The sequence below is a fragment of the Eurosta solidaginis genome, chromosome 3 (genome assembly GCF_040869045.1).
Source record: "Eurosta solidaginis isolate ZX-2024a chromosome 3, ASM4086904v1, whole genome shotgun sequence".
Taxonomy (NCBI): Eukaryota; Metazoa; Arthropoda; class Insecta; order Diptera; family Tephritidae; genus Eurosta; species Eurosta solidaginis.
Window position 1 is genome coordinate 7,532,623 of NC_090321.1, and position 18,685 is coordinate 7,551,307.

At 35.8% G+C, this 18,685-nt stretch overlaps 1 protein-coding gene across 7 annotated transcripts in view; it reads right to left on the minus strand.

Moving 5' to 3' along the window:
• LOC137243192 (macoilin-2) overlaps positions 1 to 18,685 on the minus strand; it is a 36,083-nt gene that overhangs the window by 9,132 nt on the left and 8,266 nt on the right. For 6 of the 7 annotated variants that reach the window (XM_067770571.1, XM_067770570.1, XM_067770567.1 and 3 more), the window contains exons 2-6: positions 15,326 to 15,585; positions 13,269 to 14,103; positions 6,222 to 6,366; positions 3,182 to 3,308; positions 23 to 149 (exon numbers count right to left, since the gene is read on the minus strand). In XM_067770571.1, the coding sequence (XP_067626672.1) occupies positions 23 to 149; positions 3,182 to 3,308; positions 6,222 to 6,366; positions 13,269 to 13,348 (479 nt within the window). In that variant the 5' untranslated portion in view covers positions 13,349 to 14,103; positions 15,326 to 15,585. The remainder of the gene's footprint in view (positions 1 to 22; positions 150 to 3,181; positions 3,309 to 6,221; positions 6,367 to 13,268; positions 14,104 to 15,325; positions 15,586 to 18,685) is intronic. The other variant, XM_067770564.1, reaches the window with a different exon arrangement.

An 18,685-nucleotide genomic window follows, 5' to 3' on the forward strand; every position in this document is an offset into this window, starting at 1 on the left:
ATCGATATCAATTTAAATATACCAATGCGCGGCGAAGGGGCGACACAAGTCTAAGTGTGGCATATGACGTGAATCCTTCCATCTGATGCCCGCTTCTAAATAAACGAAAAGCATCCAAAGTATTATGGTAGGCAAGCATATGCCTTTGTCTGTGATGAAAGAAAATGAAGGATTAGCGTTCATTGCAGTTCATAAAGTTTAAATAAATACGAAATACCAAAATATATATTTATGGATGTATTAACTAAAAGCTGAAGGTATATAATCTTGGAACTTCTTAAAAATTCTAGTGGGAAGAATATGCAGTGGAACGTATCACTAGCTAAAGGTATGTTTATATATAGCTACGAGTTTTATTCTTAATCGTTTTGTCCCGCTTTCTTCCACTCCATATATATATTTCTTTCTTTACCTGTCCTCATCCTGTTGCTCTCTAATCCTATTGCGTTTTTATTGTCTCTGCCTGCAGCTTCCGACGCCTTTCCCACTCCCTCAACCTTCTCTTTTTCATCCCTTCTTCCTAGTCTTGCTCTACATTTCCTCTCCTTCTTCCTACTGCTCACACTCTTTCCCCCCTTTCCAGATATTCTCACTTTCAGACCGAATTACCCTCTATCATTTTCTTTCTACTAGTCTCCTATTACTTTCCATCTCCTCTTATTGCTTTCCCTTCCCTTGTTGCTTTCCGTCTTCCGTTATCCACGTAACGTCACCTCGAAAAACGGAAAACTGTCACTCGTTTTTGAGGTTAGGGATGCATCGCGTCCCGTTAGGCCGATTCTGAATGCGTGAATGCATGTTAAAATATGTCGCATTACCAAATCCTTCAACTATTTTTGTTCGCTTTTGATTGTTTTGACTGTTTTCTACCCCTTATAATTTCATAGCTATTATATATGTAAGTTTAAAAAGAAACAAATAATAAAATTCAAATGAGAAAGGAAGACAGATTATGCTTACATTTTTACCGTTTTATTTTTATAAATATAGTAAACCATGATACAAAAAATGGAGGTAGTTCCATTTAGTGTGACGTTAGGCACTTGACTTTTGCGGGGACAATGACAATTTCACCAAAACAAGCTACCAGATTAAAAATGTTACGAATTTTTCTAATTTTGATGGATTTCATATTAGCGAATACGACTAAATTACTTTCATAGGTTTTTTAAATAAAAAAGAAAAAACAATGAGCCCCATGCCTTGGAAATATTTTAGTACGAAATAACAGCCTAGAAAAGGTTTTTAATAAGTTTTTCGAGCTCCCGAAAATTGTTTTGGTGGAAAAAACATGGATCGAAGTATGCAAAGCAAAGAAATATAGCCTGTATGTTTGCTCAGAACATTTTGACAAAACATCTACGTTTGTCAATTGCTTGCTCAAAGGATGTCCATATAAACCGACACCGTAATTTCTTGATAAATTGGCTACAGGTCCACATTTTTTATTTATTTATTTATTGTATAATTCAAGCGCTGCGCTTTAGGAGGAAATTGTTAAACCATTTTTTAGGGAGAACATTACCCTGAAGTTCTGCAGGTTAGCCACTAGTTATGAGTGTTTTAGCCCGTTGTACCAGGGGTCACCTTGGGGCAGCCACGCCTATACAATTCTGTGCCCTTTTAGCATTGATATAGATGTGCAAACTTTGGAGGTACACTTTTTCTCAACATGCCTTGAGAAATAATATAAATATAGGGCCATGCATGATAATAAGGCCATGCTAGAACAACAGGATTTTTCATGTATTTTTTTCTGTCAAGGATCAAGCTGTCATAAGGATATGAGTCATTAGCCAATGTATGAGTCATTATCCACTATTTTTCAAAAAATGGCATGTTTTACTGTATTCTCAATCCGATATGTATGCACCTAAATCGTGCTAAAGCATATTATTATTGTCTCAGATGACCATTCCGTTTTCATCCTAAAGGAAATAACCATCCCGAAACCCGACCATTTCGCCTTAAACAGTAACAACAACGCTTCTGGCAAAACAACAAACATTATGAAACTTCAAAAATCCGCAAATACGTCAAAAACGTTGAGTGGAACTACCTTCTTTTTTGTATCATGTAATAAACACTTCGTTTATTTGGGAACTAGCATCAACACTAGCAACAACATCAGCACTGAAATCCAGCGAAGAATCAATCTTGCCAATAAATGCTACTTTGGACTAGGTAGGCAATTGAAAAGTAACGTCCTCTCTCGGCGAACGAAAATCATACTCTACAAGTCATTTATCGTACCCGTCCTGCTATATGGGGCAGAAGCATGGACCATGACAACAGCAGATGAAGCGGCTTTGGGAGTGTTCGAGAGAAAAGTTCTTCGAAAGATTTATGGACCTCTACGCGTTGGCGATGGCGAGTACCGAAGAAGATTTAATGATGAGCTGTACGAGCTATACGCAGACATCAACATAGTCCAGCGAATTAAAACGCAGCGGCTGCGCTGGCTAGGCCATGTTATGCGAATGAAAGATGATACTCCGGCCAAGAAAGTGTTTCTATCGGAACCCGCCTATGGAAGCAGAGGTAGAGGGCGGCCCCCACTCCGTTGGAAGGACTAGGTGGAAAACGATTTAAACTCCCTTGGTGTGACCAATTGACACTAAACATTATAAAAAAATTTTTTTTTCAGGATTTCGAAATTTGAGGTGTTGATCAATCGTTCAGTGATGATTTTCTGCACGCACCGTTAAGTATTCTTGATCTACTCAACGGTTGGAATTTTACATCAAATTACTGAGCAAAAATTTTTACTGCTACATTCGCTCAACGTGTTTATTGAATTATCTAACAGGTCTTTGACATTTTAAAGTGTTGGTTAAGATTATTTTTCCACAGTAATATTAGTGAAGTGCGAAAATGTAAAAAAAAACTAATAATAATTATTCCATTTGGCATTTGACTCAACTCGCCGCTCAGAGAACAAATTTTTTATTACTCAACTGACGGAAACATGTTTAATCAACAAAATTCGTGTTCACTGAAAGTGCCCATTATCTATGTTTTGGAGGCTAACTTCGAAAAACGGTAGCATTTTTTCTCTGCTTATGAACCATTGTCTTCGAAAACATTGGTTTGGTACAATAACCAGCCTAGTTATTATGTATATATAAAATATAATTTATTATTCCATGGTCTGATAGATTTATCATTTGATAGATATTACCTGTGTGCCAAACATACTGCACCCAGACGTAAGTGCTCGCTGCAAAGAGCAACCAATGTACTGGTATAAAAAATAAGCATACCAAATCGGATGTTATTGCAATGCATACGAATAACACAGAAAATGCCTGAAAAGGGAAAAAATCAAATTATTAAATGGGAATGCTGTTGGAATTCAATCTATAAAAACTACATTTAATGTTAAATTTGAAAACAAATGTTTAATTATACGAAGTATGATTTTATTCGGGCCTGTTCTGGATTTCGATTCTGACCAATTTATTTGGAAATGGTGTTCTGAATATCGATTCCGACCAGACTTGGTCGATTTGAAAATTTTTGCCTCTGAGCAGTCGGAATCGAAAGTAATTAGCATATTAAGCACAGATAATTACATTATTTTTCCCACAAATAAGTTTTATTAAATTTTATATTTTTTTTTAATAATTTTATTTATATTTATTCATTTTATTAGGAAGATTTATAACAACTTTTTGCTGGACTATTTGTTTATTTAGTATAACAAATCTTAATTCGAAAATTCCTATCAAAAATTTTCCAAGCTAAACAAAGCGATTCTGGTGTTCTCAATTTCGATCGATCGACTTTTGCGATTTTTATGCATAATTGCACGACTTCTTGCCTCTGCATTTTCGAACAACATTGGTGCTGGCATTTTATTCAAATTATTGCACAATTTTAATGTAACTAAAACCAAAATAAATAAAAACAGCTGTTTCGCTTGATTATCGACTCGAAATGAAAACGATTCGAAAACGACTTCCAATCGATTTGTTTTGATCGGAATTGAAAACACCAAAAAGAAATCGACTCGGAATCAGCCTCGTTTTACTTTTCAAAACGAGTCGGAATTGAGAACATGCCTGATTATCTTTTTTTTTTCAAATATATACATATCGTTAGCTTAATGTGAAAATGTGCTAAGTCACTTTTTACGAATTTTACAGGAGACGAAAAAAACTGAATAATTTTTGAAATAACCTTTTTTTTTTTCAAAACTGTGAAAGAGGATACCTTAGTTGCAATACTTTTGAGTGTAGAAGCTTTGAAAAAGATAAATAAAAATTATGTATGCTAACCCAGCAGCTATTTTATGACTTAGCACAACTTCCTCACTCAAAACAAATTTTTTCTCCTGACTTAGCACTTTTTACTCAATATGTTGTCCCATCACTGCTCACCTTTAATGATTGAAATATAACACTAAAACTATATACTTCAACAAAAAAACAAAAAAACAAAAAATACTATTTATTTGTCAAACTATTTCTAACTATTGGCGACCACCGTGGTGTGATGGTAGCGTACCATACCGAATGCCCTGGGTTAACACTCCGGGCAAAGCAACATCAAAATTTTAGAAATAAGGTTTTTCAATTAGAAGAAATTTTTTCTAAGCGGGGTCGCCCCTCGGCAGTCTTTCGCAGGTACTCCGAGTGTATTTCTGCCATGAAAAGCTCTCAGGGAAAACTCATCTGCCTCGCAGATGCCGTTCGGAGTCGGCAAAAAACAAGTAGGTCCCGTCCCGTAGGAAAAATTAAAAAAAAGGAGCACGACGTAAATTGGAAGAGAAGCTCGGCCTAAAATCTCTGAGGAGGTTATCGCGCTTTACATTTATTTATTTATTTTATTTCTAACAGTTCTGATCTGGACTCTTTTGCCGGATGGTGCGCAGACAATAACTTATTTTTAAATTCAAACAAATGCTGTGTTGTGTCTTATTCCATAAATTCCAAATACTTTATCTACAAACTAAATGCTAAATCTCTTAATCGTTGTCAAGAGAGTAAAGGCTTGGTTGTAATTTTTTTGAAGGCACTTTATATATCCTTGGTCAGAAGTGCTATTGAATATTGCTCAATAATATGGAATCCCTTCTATGAATCTAACTCCTATAAAATTGAGAAAGTTCCAAAATTTTTTACAAAGTTGCTTTACGTATGCTTCACTGGCCAGACGGCCTCCCATCATATACCAGCAGTCACAAATTGCTTGGTCTTCAGGCTTTGCATGACAGAAGAACTTTTATCTCACTCATGCTTGCCAATAATGTAATAAACTTGAGCATAAATTGCTCTGATTTATCTACGTTGTTCATTCCATATATTCCACTGCGAGATCTTCGGCATAATAGATTATTTATCGAAATAACTCAAAACGAATTATTCTATGAATGAACCTATAACTAGGACTATACATCTAGCAAATCGATTCAGTAGTGTTATTAATTTTAATAACAGCTTATATAAGTTTAAGCCTGAATCGTTTTCTATTTTTAACTAGTCTGTAAGAAAGCATGTAGTTATCGACATGTAAGAATTGAAGTAGATTATAGTCAGCGCAAAGCATTTACCATATACTCAAGGCACGTCTCAATTGGGTAAATCCAATTTCAAGGGGTTGCCAGCACAATATATAGCTTCTCCAACCCAATTGTCAACTCACCTAACCGTAGCGAATCCTGTTTCATTGACAGCCGAGGCTCTGGCGACCCCAAGTTCCTCATGGAACTAGGGGGTGGTGAGGGCGGGATGGCCTGAAGGTTTAATGTGGTCATATAAATCGTTCCCGAGATGGTCGAGCTAGTAGTACCTTAACAGTGCTTTGTTACCGGAACGTACCGGATCTATATCTAGAAAAGGGCCATCTACATCGGTAGCACTCCCCAAAGCCTTCGGGGAGTGTTTTTATCGTTAATACAACAACAATAACAAAGCATGTACTTTTAGACTGAATGAATTAAATAAATAAATAAAATGCGCGCACAAAGAAATACTAGTAATTCAGATTGATATTATTGCCCGGTTGACTTAGCACATTTTTTTTTAACAGCTGACGACTTAGCACATTTACACATCATTGCCCACAGCACGTAAAAATGGAAAATTTAAATATTTTTTATGCGATCGATGTATTTTGAATTCAGTTTTAAAACTGCATTAAAATACAATTTTTCAAAAAAAGTGACTTAGCGCATTTTCACATTAAGCTAACGATATGTATGTCAACATTGTACTTACCAATCCTTTATATTTAAATGAATCATGAACCGATCGTAGAAGTAGCCAAAAAGGCCATAAAAATTCAAAACGAAACATAAACATAAAATCGGCGGTTATCACAATGGCCCAAAGTACAAGGAATTTCATGTACAGGACAGTTGCGCTGCAAAGACGAAATGTGAAAAAGAAAATGAAAAAAAAAAAAACACAATTAGTATGAGATTTACATATTGTGTATAAACGTTATTACTTCACAGTTAAAGGATCAAAGTAGGGGATATGAGTAAGCATTAGCGCATGTAATATTAAATGTTAAAATCAGCCTTTAATTAATACGAGAAGGATAACTTGATTCCGTGACGCAAATGATAACGAGCTCCATTGATTTGGTTGCGTGTTTCTTGGTCAAAGGACAGGCATGTAGCATGATTTATGCTTAAACCTGTGCTGAAAATGGTCGGACACCGGCGAAGTCGATCAGCCCCAATTCACTACGAGATATTAGGTCGTGTCGACTGAACATTCCGACTCGAGGGAAAAATACACTTTCTTTGCCAACCCTGTCGTCAAAGTCACCAAACCCAACTTGACAAGGACAGCGCTCGTATGTGCGCTACGGGTGCTCATGGAATGGTTTGTAACGCCAAGAACACTCTCCGTTTGCCGGATATGAATCCGGTACTCCTCGGTACTAACACTTTTTGCCTCGAAACATAATGTTTTTAACCCCTCGAACCTTTGGCTTTGTGCATTTTATTATTATCTTACGACATGCATGCCTACCGCGAGAATATTGTGAAAATCTGCTAGGGGGTTGCGGAATGCGTCGCTTATCCCACCGCCCCTCCTCCGTCGGAGTATGGTGGCAGATGAACAACTTAAATGGCGTCAAAGAATCTCCCCTGCCCATATCTGCATCACCACTCCAGTGAATTGAAATATTTTAAATATCTGAGTGTCTTGGATGGAGATGATGTCAGTTTTTGCTTCGTAGGGACATTAATCTTCAAGGTACCGGCACCATGCTTCTTAAGAGACCAGGTGCCAAGTGTGTCATGTGACGATATTGAGTTTACAGCGTTATAAAGCTAAGTATGTGGTCAATACAAGTTGCTTCAACCAAATTGTGTTAAGTATCAAAAAGTGTTTGCAAAAAACTTAGAATTGCAACTGAAACAGGCAAATAAATTTAGATACATATGTACATTAGGGTGGGTCAAATTTATTGTTGAAAAGCACATCCAGTTTCTGGATCTATGGGTAAATACTGAGTAATATTGTCCATGGGACCATAGGTCTGAAATGAATTTCGAGCCACCCTAATTTTGTTAGAAAATTGTATATCCCAATCCGAATAGCGGCTCTAACAAAATTAGAGGAGGCTCGAAATTCATTTCAGACCTATGGTCCCTTGGACAATATTACTCAGTATGACTCATAGATTCAGAAACTGGATGTGCACCTGAAGTTTTTTCCCCATTTTCCCCCATACAATTTGACCGGCCCTAATGTACATACATATATAGAAGTGCAAATACTTCATTCAATCAAACGCGTTATTGTTTTACTTTTTCTGTTTTTTTGCTTCTATTATCGTCATTTGTTTATTTCTGCTCCGTACGCGTATTTGTTTGTTTGTTTTAAAACTATGTATTAAAAGCACTTGACGCATTGCTACAAACAAATGCACGTTTTACATATGTATGTATATATGTTAATGTTTATGTTTATTTTTTGTCTTCTGGTGTCAAATGCTTAATTGAATTTGATTGATTTAGCGCAGCGTAATCCAATGATCGCGCGCCTCCAGTTCACACACAGAGAAAGGCCACTGCTGATGTTGTTGTTGTAGGTGCTGCTCTCTATGCCATACAAATATATTTAGGTTTGTTTGTTTTAATTGATTGTTGGTCATATTTGAAATAATTGTAATTGACAATATTGTACATATTTACACACATTCACTGCCCTCTTCCATTAGTCAAACTCATACGCAAACCCACAAATTTTCATACAAACGCATGGCAATGTCATTTGTGTGGTTATTTTCGTGATTCGCTATTTATTGTTGTTTAAATAGATATTTATCTGTTTAGTATTTAACGTTCAAGCAAATTGAATTGTGGTTTTTGGTTTGTGATGTGAAGCTATTTAGACGACGGACTGACACCTTAATTGCTAATTAAATACGATGGAAAACAGATTTTTGTACACAGTTTTTATGTTTTTTGTAGTGCTTAACAGCGGACACGAAATTGGTAATTGCTATCAGCGTTTACCGAGAAGTATCTTTTAAGAAATATATCAACGAATCGGCATCAAATCATCACTTCTTTCCAGGGCATTTTTTAAGGATTTTTCACTAGGTGGCCAAAAGAAAAATATCTCCTCGACATGACTGACCACACCGGTCAGCTTTTGAATATTGCCATTTTTGGTCAAAAAAAAAAACATGCTGTGGCAACCGTGGTTGTGACTCACTCATACCAAAACATTTGCAATAAAACAAGTAATCCCAGGAATAGTTATTTTTCATATCCAACTTATTACATACTTGGCCAAAATTTGTTTATTATATGCTGACAAAAAACCCTCGAGCACGTGCAGAATTTGTAGAATTTATATATGTCACGGAAGTCGTGAGTACCTATGTTCTTTTCCATATAAATCCTCATTGATAGTATATTTGATGAACTATCATTAGAGTTGGGATTCTACCGGATATTTACCATTTTTATGGGTAAATACCTGGAATATTCCTTTTTTGTATCTTTTTTTGCGTATTTAAAAATCGTTTGAATCGAGGCTGCTTGGAATTACAATTCAGCAATTAAATTTATACGCCATTTGAAATTAAAAAATTTTCGTTTTTATTTTAAACAAACAACCCAGCAAACACTCGGAGTCAACAATTAGTCTGAAAGGAGTCCAAACTTTGGATCGTTTGCACTCGTTATGAACTCATTTAGGAACCTGAAGCGAATGCTATATGCTTATATTTTGCCTCTAACATAAGTCTTATACAGACCTTCTTCCGATATCATATATGAGCCTTATTGGCGTCATATACTGCTAATTTTGAGCCTTTTAATGACACTACTTCAGGGCTTTTAGGAAGAATTTTTGACATATATCCGAAGCGGAAAACATAGGGGAGAATGTGATAAAACTCACATGAGGATAAGATAGAAATGAAATAAGTATTAGTTGAGTTAATTATTTATTTAGAATAAATTGTCGCAGAAAAATTTCAGAGTTTTTTTCCGGAGCTGCCTAGTTTACTAATTCTAATATTTTTCGTTTGTTTATAATTTCATCAAATCGGAGTCATAAAAGACTCTAAGGTGATAGCATTTTTGAAGCTTTTGAACCATATTAAACTCCAGAACTGTAAGAGAATATTTATAAGGGACACATATTTACCCAAACAAACAGGCTAACGGCGCTCATAATTTAAGAATCCGAAACGAATCCAAAATAAGTGGGCAACATAGGAATCAGAAAAGCGTCGAAACGCGTAGGAGGGTAAAAGAAAATTTAATTTTTGCCTTTTATTTAACGGCCTAAAAGCTCCTAATCTTGCATGCAAAAATTATCATTTATCAACTATTTATGTTCGTCACAGCGAGTTTGGAACAAATTTTGAAACTTTGTTACGATCACTGTTCATTTTAATACAAAATGAATTACATTTGTAATTATTTTTACCCTTCCTATTCTTTTATTGTATAATAGGCCGGGTCGATTTATGGGGAGGCAAAAAAATCGCCCATTGATCTGTGAAAATCATATTCTAGGGATCAAAATAAGAAACTTTGCCGAAGGAACCATACCTCTCAAACGAATTCTGATGCCCCCCCTTTGGGTCGAACTTGCAAATTTTGAAAAATCCCACTTTGAAATGCCTATGTTTTTTTTTCTTTTTGGAGTTTATTTTTCTCTTTAGAAATTTATTTAGTCAGAACATATGTAAATGAAAAAATGAATTTAACTTAGTAATAGAAAAGAAATTAAAAAATTATTAGAAATTAGCGTTTTTACAACCCCCTTTTAAAAGCAAGGCATCACTGTGATGCATTTGCATGTCGTAAACATAGTTGTGTGGGTTTTTTATTCAACCATTTTAAAAAATGAAGGTATCACTGTGACACAATTGCAGATCGTAAAATTACTTGTGTTGTTGTTTTTAAGCCACCACAAGACACAGCAGGTAGAATTAAAATTGCCCCTACCCAAAAGTTCGACCCAAAGGGGGGACATCAGAATTCGTTTTAGAGGTATGGTTCCTTCGTCAAAGTTCCTTATTTTGATCCCTAGAATACGATTTTCACAGAGCAATGAGCGATTTTTAAATCGACCCGCCCTATTGTATAAGCATCTTTTTTAGGCTCAAATGATTTACGTTAATAGGCTCATATAGGACGACCATTGCAAGAAGGAAATACCTTGGTTTCGGCCTCCCAAATGAGCACATACCGGCTGTAAAGGCTTCAATTTAGATATTTTTCCGACTCTTTTTCGACTCAAAATGTTTACTGGGTAAACTTAAATATTTGCAACGGCATGCATTATTGGCTAAATATTTTTGAAAAACGCTGGATTACAGATTAAAACTAATTCAACCGATAGCATAATGGATAACTACCCACCAATATAGGACAAATTGGATACATTTTGGAATGAATTTGTGTGTTGGTTTCCCATATTTTCCAAAAGATTATTTTTACCCTTAAAAATAAATAAATAAATGTAAGGCGCGATAACCTCCGAAGAGATCTAAGGCCGAGCTTCTCTTCCAATTTGCGTCGTGCTCCTCTTGATTTTCCCTACAAATTGGCCGGACGGGACCTACATGATTTTATGCCGACTCCGAACGGCATCTGCAAGGCAGCTGAGTTTTCACTGAGAGCTTTTCATGGCAGAAATACACCCGGAGCGCTTGCCAAACACTGCCGAGGGGCGACCCCGCTTAGAGAAATTTTCTTCTAATTGAAAAACCTTATTTCTAAAATGTTTGTTGTTGCTTTGCCCGGGGTTTGAACCCAGGGCATCCGGTGTGGTAGGCGGAGCACGCTACCATCACACCACGGTGGCCGTCGTGGGTATTTATTTTGGGTAAATATTTGGGACTTTACCCATTTTTACCATGTATAACCAATTTACCGTGTATTTACCATTTGGGTATTTACCCCTTTCCCATCTCTAACTATCATTCATTCGTTGATAAATTTCTTCGATTAGTACCAAAAACTTCATTAGAATTAGCAAGTTATATATTTTTTGACATTTTGGGGAAATCATGTATGTTCAGAAAATTTCTGACATTATTTCAGTTAGGTGTTGTTCACGCATTTTCGAAATTTAGTTGTGGCCAGATTATGATTACTACGTGGCCACGGCGGACTACTACGTGGCCATTTGGCCACGTTCGTATTACTTAAAAAATGCCCTGCTTCTTTCTTTTTAACATCTGTATGTTTGTATGTAAGACTCCTTTGGCCCGATTTTGGCCCACGTTTAATGGACAGATTTAATGACAATGCAATAAATTGATGGTGTGGTGACATACGGTTAACGTACACTAAGTCAATAGACTTTATGACTACTTCAAACGGCAAAGTCAATTTTAACTTAGCGCACATATCAATGACCGATGACAATAAAATAATTTGATGGTGAGGTGACCTCTTGAACACCACTTTACACAAGTATCAAGGTCAATGCAATAATTTTATGGTGCAGTGACATAAGGTCAACGGACATTAGGCCTGTTTAGCTTATGGGCATATGAAAGTGGCCATAGGCCAACTGACTATGACTTCAAAATTTGGTGTAGTGACAATTTAAGATATTTCCGTATATGAACATGTGAGTATTATTAGATTGAGACCAGCACAAAAACAAGAACTAAATAATTAAAAATAAATAATAGAAAAAACATCCTTTTATAGCTAGCCGAACTAAAAATTAGAAAATAATTTTTTAATCATAAATTTTTTGTGTAACAGTAGGTGAAGGTCAAATAATTAACTCAAAATAACTTTGTACATACAACGTAAAAATGGCGCCCAGCGTGGGACGCACTTCCAATGATTTTGTTGCTTTTGGCATATAATTCAGTATATAAGAATAGCTTCGTCTGGAATCAAGGTGAGCAACCACAAATGTTTTGCATAGTATAATGTAAGGCTAGAGTAACTAACTTGGCAGCTTTAGGACTACACATGACACGGACGATAGGGTATCAAAATATCGCTTGTTTTGCATTATTTCGCAAAAGGTGTGAGTAATAACAACTTCTAGTAATTTAATAAATATTTCGAAAGCAACTCTTGAAGCATACGGTCTACACAAGGTTTGATATGGGAAATGAGTTTCTGGTCAACTTTTTAAGCTTTTAGGCAAAGACCAGAATGTATAACCATCGTAGGAATAGTTAAGTAATTTGAAGAGCTTTGAGGCGTATGTTTTCCCAGTAAATAATTTAAGTGAGTTATCAGCTATCAGTATTCAATTTAACGGTTTTCGCAACAAGACTGTTCTTTGATCATACTTTTAAACAATTTTCTAAATGGGCCATAGATGTCCTCAAGAGCTTCATAGTGTCGGATATTTAATATTTTCTAGTTATCTATTGTGTTAAGTTGTTTCCCCCTTTTCCCCGTTTGCCATTCTATTTCATTATTTGCCTCTTTATCCTTGCCTCTACGCTTCTCCCTGTCCTGATATATATTTCTCTATCCTTAGCTGACTCTCCTTCCTTAACTACATATTTTAGGCCTTATCTATCTCTCCTTTATCTAGTATATATCTATATTCTTATGTCTATCCCTTTATTTTTATCCGTATATCTCTATGGATGGTCCAGTTCTAGGTGCTGTGGAATAGGCAGAATCTGTATTAGGTAATTTATCTTTAGGACTGTAATTATGAAGTAAATCAAAGCCTCCTTTGTTAAAAGGAAAATCGCATTCGAGTTGCATTCCAAGCATTTTTTCAATACGATCACTGAATCTAAAAGTTAAATTGGCTTAGAGTAAAATAAAGTAAAAAAAATCTACTCACCTGCCATACATGCCCTCTGTAATTTTATTACGTTTTATTGGTCTTCGTAATTTGCCGCAATCGGCATTGCGTCGCTTCATCTTGTCCTCACAGATGAGTGAATCCAAAATTCACTATGATGGTTTATGCCAAACAAATTCTTTACTTCTATACTAAATATTTCGAGTTTGTGGGAGATTTATTTTTCTTCGTATTTATATTTGCAGAGCTTATGTTAGCATCAGCAACACTAAAATATTATCACCAACAACAACAAAAACACCAAATTCAAATATTTGCGCCAGTTTGTGGCTGAGTTAGGATGAGGCGATGGGATGGAGTATGGCAGCAGCGGTGGCGAACGAAGGCTGCTGCTACTAAATGCAATGACGCGCACGCGTTTAATGTTCACTGACACCTTTTCTAATTTGAAATGCCTGCGAGCTTCCACTGTTTCTCTTCACTATTTGAAATTTTTTGAAAAAATAAAATTTTCTCAATAGAAATACATCGATTCGAATAGATAAATGGATTGTTTAGCGTGTATTTGGCGAGTTCTAAATGTGTTTTGCTTGTTACTGTGTAGCCGTTGTTATTGTTGTTGCCATCTATACTTAGCATAAAAAAGTTTACAAATATTTTACTCGAAATGTTGCTCTAGCGCCTATTGACCGTTTATAAAACGTCATTTTCTCTGCATCAACGACGGCGACGACGACGATGACAGCTATTGCTCTGACTGTTCCCCCTTCTGGTGTTGTTGCGCTTGACTGACGTTGCCCGTTGCTGTCAGTTTAGTTCGACTATGCGAAATTCCAATGCAACTGACAAGTGTCAGAGTTGTGCTCTTCACCTTCTGTGACCAAAAACAAATAGAGTATGTTACGAGATATTTTGGATGTCTAGAGGAAAGCGTTTGTATATACCCAGCTGGCGTAATACACACGTTACTATATAAATTTCGTTCACCGTCTTTGAAGAAATCGATATACATATGAATCGTTTTCATTGCCCTGACTACTCACTTCACGTAATTTTTTCTCCGCTCTCCTTATATACAATACCCACGGAACCTTGAAATATAAATTTTCATTCTCAGCAAGGCGGATCAATGGCACTTGGCTTAAAACCTAAAATACTAAGCCCAGAACGGTAACTTATAGCAAAATGCAGGGGCTGAAACTGTTATTCCTTTTATAATATAATTCCTTGCAAAACTATTAATTTTGGACTTTAAATATATTTGTATCAAGATAAAAATTATTTTCCGATTTTTATTTTTTGGGTCCGATAGAACTAGTTAAACTCGGACTTTTAAAAACTAGTGTCCGGAAATAAAAGTTAAATCAAGACTTTTATTTTTTAAGGCCAAAATAAAAGTCCCGCTTGATAAAAAAGAAACGGCTTATCCGAATTAAAATTGTTTTTTATTTTATTATTTTATTTTATTTATTTTAAAAGTCCGAGTTTAACTAGTTCTATCGGACTCAAAAAATAAAAATACAGATTTTACTTTTATATGTGGACATTTATGGAAAGAGTACGAAAAATTAAAAAGGATGTATGATTCGACATGATATTGCTATAGGGATACCTGGGAACTCAAACATTTTCACCTAGGACAATTTTTTGTCCAGAACTTTTTCGACTCCGAAAAAAAGATAATAATTATTTTCCGTCCCTAGAAAAATGAGATTTCGAATGGGACATACATGCAAAATGTTTCTATGACTTTATGGTTTATGAAGGGCGCCATCTCTCACCACGTATTAAATAGGCTTAAGAATAGCTGCGACGCTAAGAATGAGATAGTATGAAAAAAAGTAAATGTAGGTAGGTTAAGATTGTCATACATAATGCAATGACCTTAAAAAATAATCATGGCCCGATCCCACATAGCTAAGCTATGCGAAACAGTTTATTCCTCAAGAACAACTTTAGGGACTGGTGGCAGCGTGGGCGTGTGGTACCACTCCTTCTAACATGAATGTATTCGTCTTGCACCTTGTCTTGTACTACATAAATGTATTGTTACGACGCACAGCTGGGTATATATTGTTTGGCTTTGATTTTCTTACATGTTTGCTTTTTGCTCCAGTAGGCAAAGCGGCAGTATATTTTGAATGCTCTCCTCCTGTATGCTGCTGTTCACCTTTATTATGCTACACAGCTCTTGTTTATTTTCTCTTCCAAATTTTATGTTCGGTTTTCTTTTCCACTTGAGTTCTTGTTTTGTTTTTTGTTTCTTTTAACAACGATTTCTCGCGCTGTTACTATTTTCGCCAATACATTCGCCTCTTCTTCGTCTTTAATTCAAAATTTGTGTTTATTTTCGTCGCTGCAATATCGTAAGGAATTCAATTAGTTGCATGGCAGATTTGGTTAAAATGCAGGTTTAGAAATGCTTTGTTCATCACACACTTATACCCAACCCACTTGATCAAGTTCAATGGTCAGAAACTAAAAATTTCTTGTTATCAGAAAAATTATTGAAACTTTTCAGAAATAGAATTCATAACAAAGATAAAAGTGTTTACGTTTTGAAAACAAGAAAAATCAAATTTTGAACTCAGCAAAAAGTGTTGCCGCTTCAAAATATAATAAGAACAATACATTTTTTTGTTCGCTTATTCGGGCATTAACCTTTAGTAATGAATTATCCAGAGACCAAGCACTATTTCTACTTTTTCTACTAAATTCACAAATATTTCTTGATCGTTACTAAATGTATATTTTTTTTAACCAAATCAACACGAATACAGTACTATTCCTGGACCTTGAGCCAAATATATTATTTTTTTGCAAGACGAATTCAGTACCAGCTAGGGTAAAAGTCTAGAACAGGCGTCGACTGCTAATACGTGTCCAAAAATATCGAGAGAGGTGTCAAACGTCGCGTCTTCACATCAGTATTAATAATCCGAAGGCGGAAAATACTATTTTTTAAAGTGTGAAAAGTGAAAGTTTTACAGCTAAGAATCTAGTTTCTAGGGATGGGACATACATATGTGAACGGGCAGATTAACTATTGTGGATTAATGCATGTGAGAACATGGTATTAGAGCGTATTTTTTAAGGCGCATATTTTAAAACAAAGACTCAAAAGATGTTAAATAATAGGCAGCCTACTGTAAATAAGTGCGCATGTTGTTTTAAGTGTTTTTTATCTTATCTTGTTTTTGCTATCATGCGCTGCTTTCGTTTTTTACACGTTATTTCTTGTTCGCCCGTCGCCCGGTGGGCCAGTTAGCCAACCGAGCCCCTCAAACCATTCATTTTATTTATACCTTGTTTGTTTACTTATATTCATGTTTTGTTTTGGCACAGAAGTCAAAAAAAAAAAAAATTATTCGAATCAAGTAATTACTATGCAGAGAAAGGTGTGAGCACAGATACAGTTTTTTGTTTTACAAAAAGAGCAAATTATTGTAACAATAATGCTGCCGACAGACCAATATCAAGAGAGTCATGTTCTGGTGAAGTAACCCGCCGGACCATATTTTAATGAGGCTTGCAAACAACCAGAGTCTGTTGCACTCAATATTAATGGCAAATATCGACGGAAGTAAAGTCGCACTACCGCTGCCCCTATAGCACTAGAACACCTGGAGCTGTTTAAAAATTAAACCAGTCGCGGAAAAAATCTACAATCACGTCTTTTTTACCTTAACCACCAATGACCACCAAAACCCTTTTGTTAATAAATCTAAATTGCACAATTTATCATTATCGAGAAAATCTATTTCATCAAAAGCATAAATGAAGGAGTAGAAGGACAAATGACGAAATCCTTACTCGGTCGCTCAGCAACAGTTGAATCGAAAATGAAAATAGACTAGCTACTGATATGGAAAGTGCTTTTTTAATATGAGCACGTATAGATAAAGCATAACAATAACAAGTAAGGAAGGCTAAGTTCGGGTGTAACCGAACATTACATACTCAGCTGAGAGCTTTGGAGACAAAATAAGGGAAAATCACCATTTAGCAAAATGAACCTAGGGTAACCCTGGAATGTGTTTGTATGACATGTGTATCAAATGAAAGGTGTTAATGATTATTTAAAACGTAGTAGGCCTTAGTTCTATAGGTGGACGCCTTTTCGAGATATCGCAATAAGGGTGGATCAGGGGTGACCCTAGAATATGTTTGTACGATATGGGTATCAAATTAAAAGTATTAACGAGGGTTTTAAAAGGGAGTAGCCCTTAGTTGTAAATGTGAAGGCGTTTTCGAGATATCGACCAAAATGTGGACCAGGGTGACCAGAGCATCTTCTGTCGGGTACCGCTAATTTATTTATATATGTCATACCACGAACAGTATTCCTGCCAAGATTACAAGGGCTTTTGATTTCGCCCTGCAGAACTTTTTCATTTTCTTCTACTTAATATGGTAGGTGTCACACCCATTTTACAAAGTTTTTTCTAAAGTTATATTTTCCGTCAATAAACCAATCCAATTGCCATGTTTCATCTCTTTTTTCATATTTGGTACAGAATTATGGCATTTTTTCATTTTTCGTAATTTTCGATATCGGAAAAGTGGGCGTGGTCATGGTCGGATTTCGGCCATATTTTATACCAAGATAAGGTGCTTCAGAAAAGTACGTGAACTAAGTTTAGTTAAGATATATCGTTTTTTGCGCAAGTTATCGTGTTAACGGCCGCGCAGGACAGACGGTCGACTGTGTATAAAAACTGGGCGTGGCTTCAACCGATTTCGCCCATTTTCACACAAAACAGTTATCGTCATAGAATCTATGTCCGTACCAAATTTCACAAGGATTGGTAAATTTTTGTTCGACTTATGGCATTAAAAGTAGTCTAGACGAATTAAATGAAAAAGGGCGGAGTTACGCCCATTTTGAAATTTTCTTTTATCATTGTATTTTGTTGCACCATATCATTACTGGAATCGAATGTTGACATAACTTACTTTTATACCGTAAAGATATTAATTTTTTTGTAAAAATTTGACTTAAAAAAATTTTTTTTTAAAAGTGGGCGTGTTCGTCCTCCGATTTCGCTAATTTTCATTTAGCACACATATAGTAATAGGAGTAACGTGCCTACCAAATTTCATCATGATATCTTCAACGACTGCCAAATTACAGCTTGCAAAACTTATAAATTACCTTCTTTTAAAATTGGGCGGTGCCACGCCCATTGTCCAAAATGTTTATAATTTTCTATTTTGCGTCATAAGGTCAACGCACCTACCAAGTTTCATCGCTTGATCCGTCTTTGGTAATGAATTATCGCACATTTTCGGTTTTTCGAAATTTTCGATATCGAAAAAGTGGGCGTGGTTGTAGTCCGATTTCGTCCACTTTAAATAGCGATCTGAGATGAGCGCCCAGGAACCTACATACCAAATTTCATCAAGATACCTCAAAATTTACGCAAGTTATCGTGTTTACAGACGGAGGGACGGAC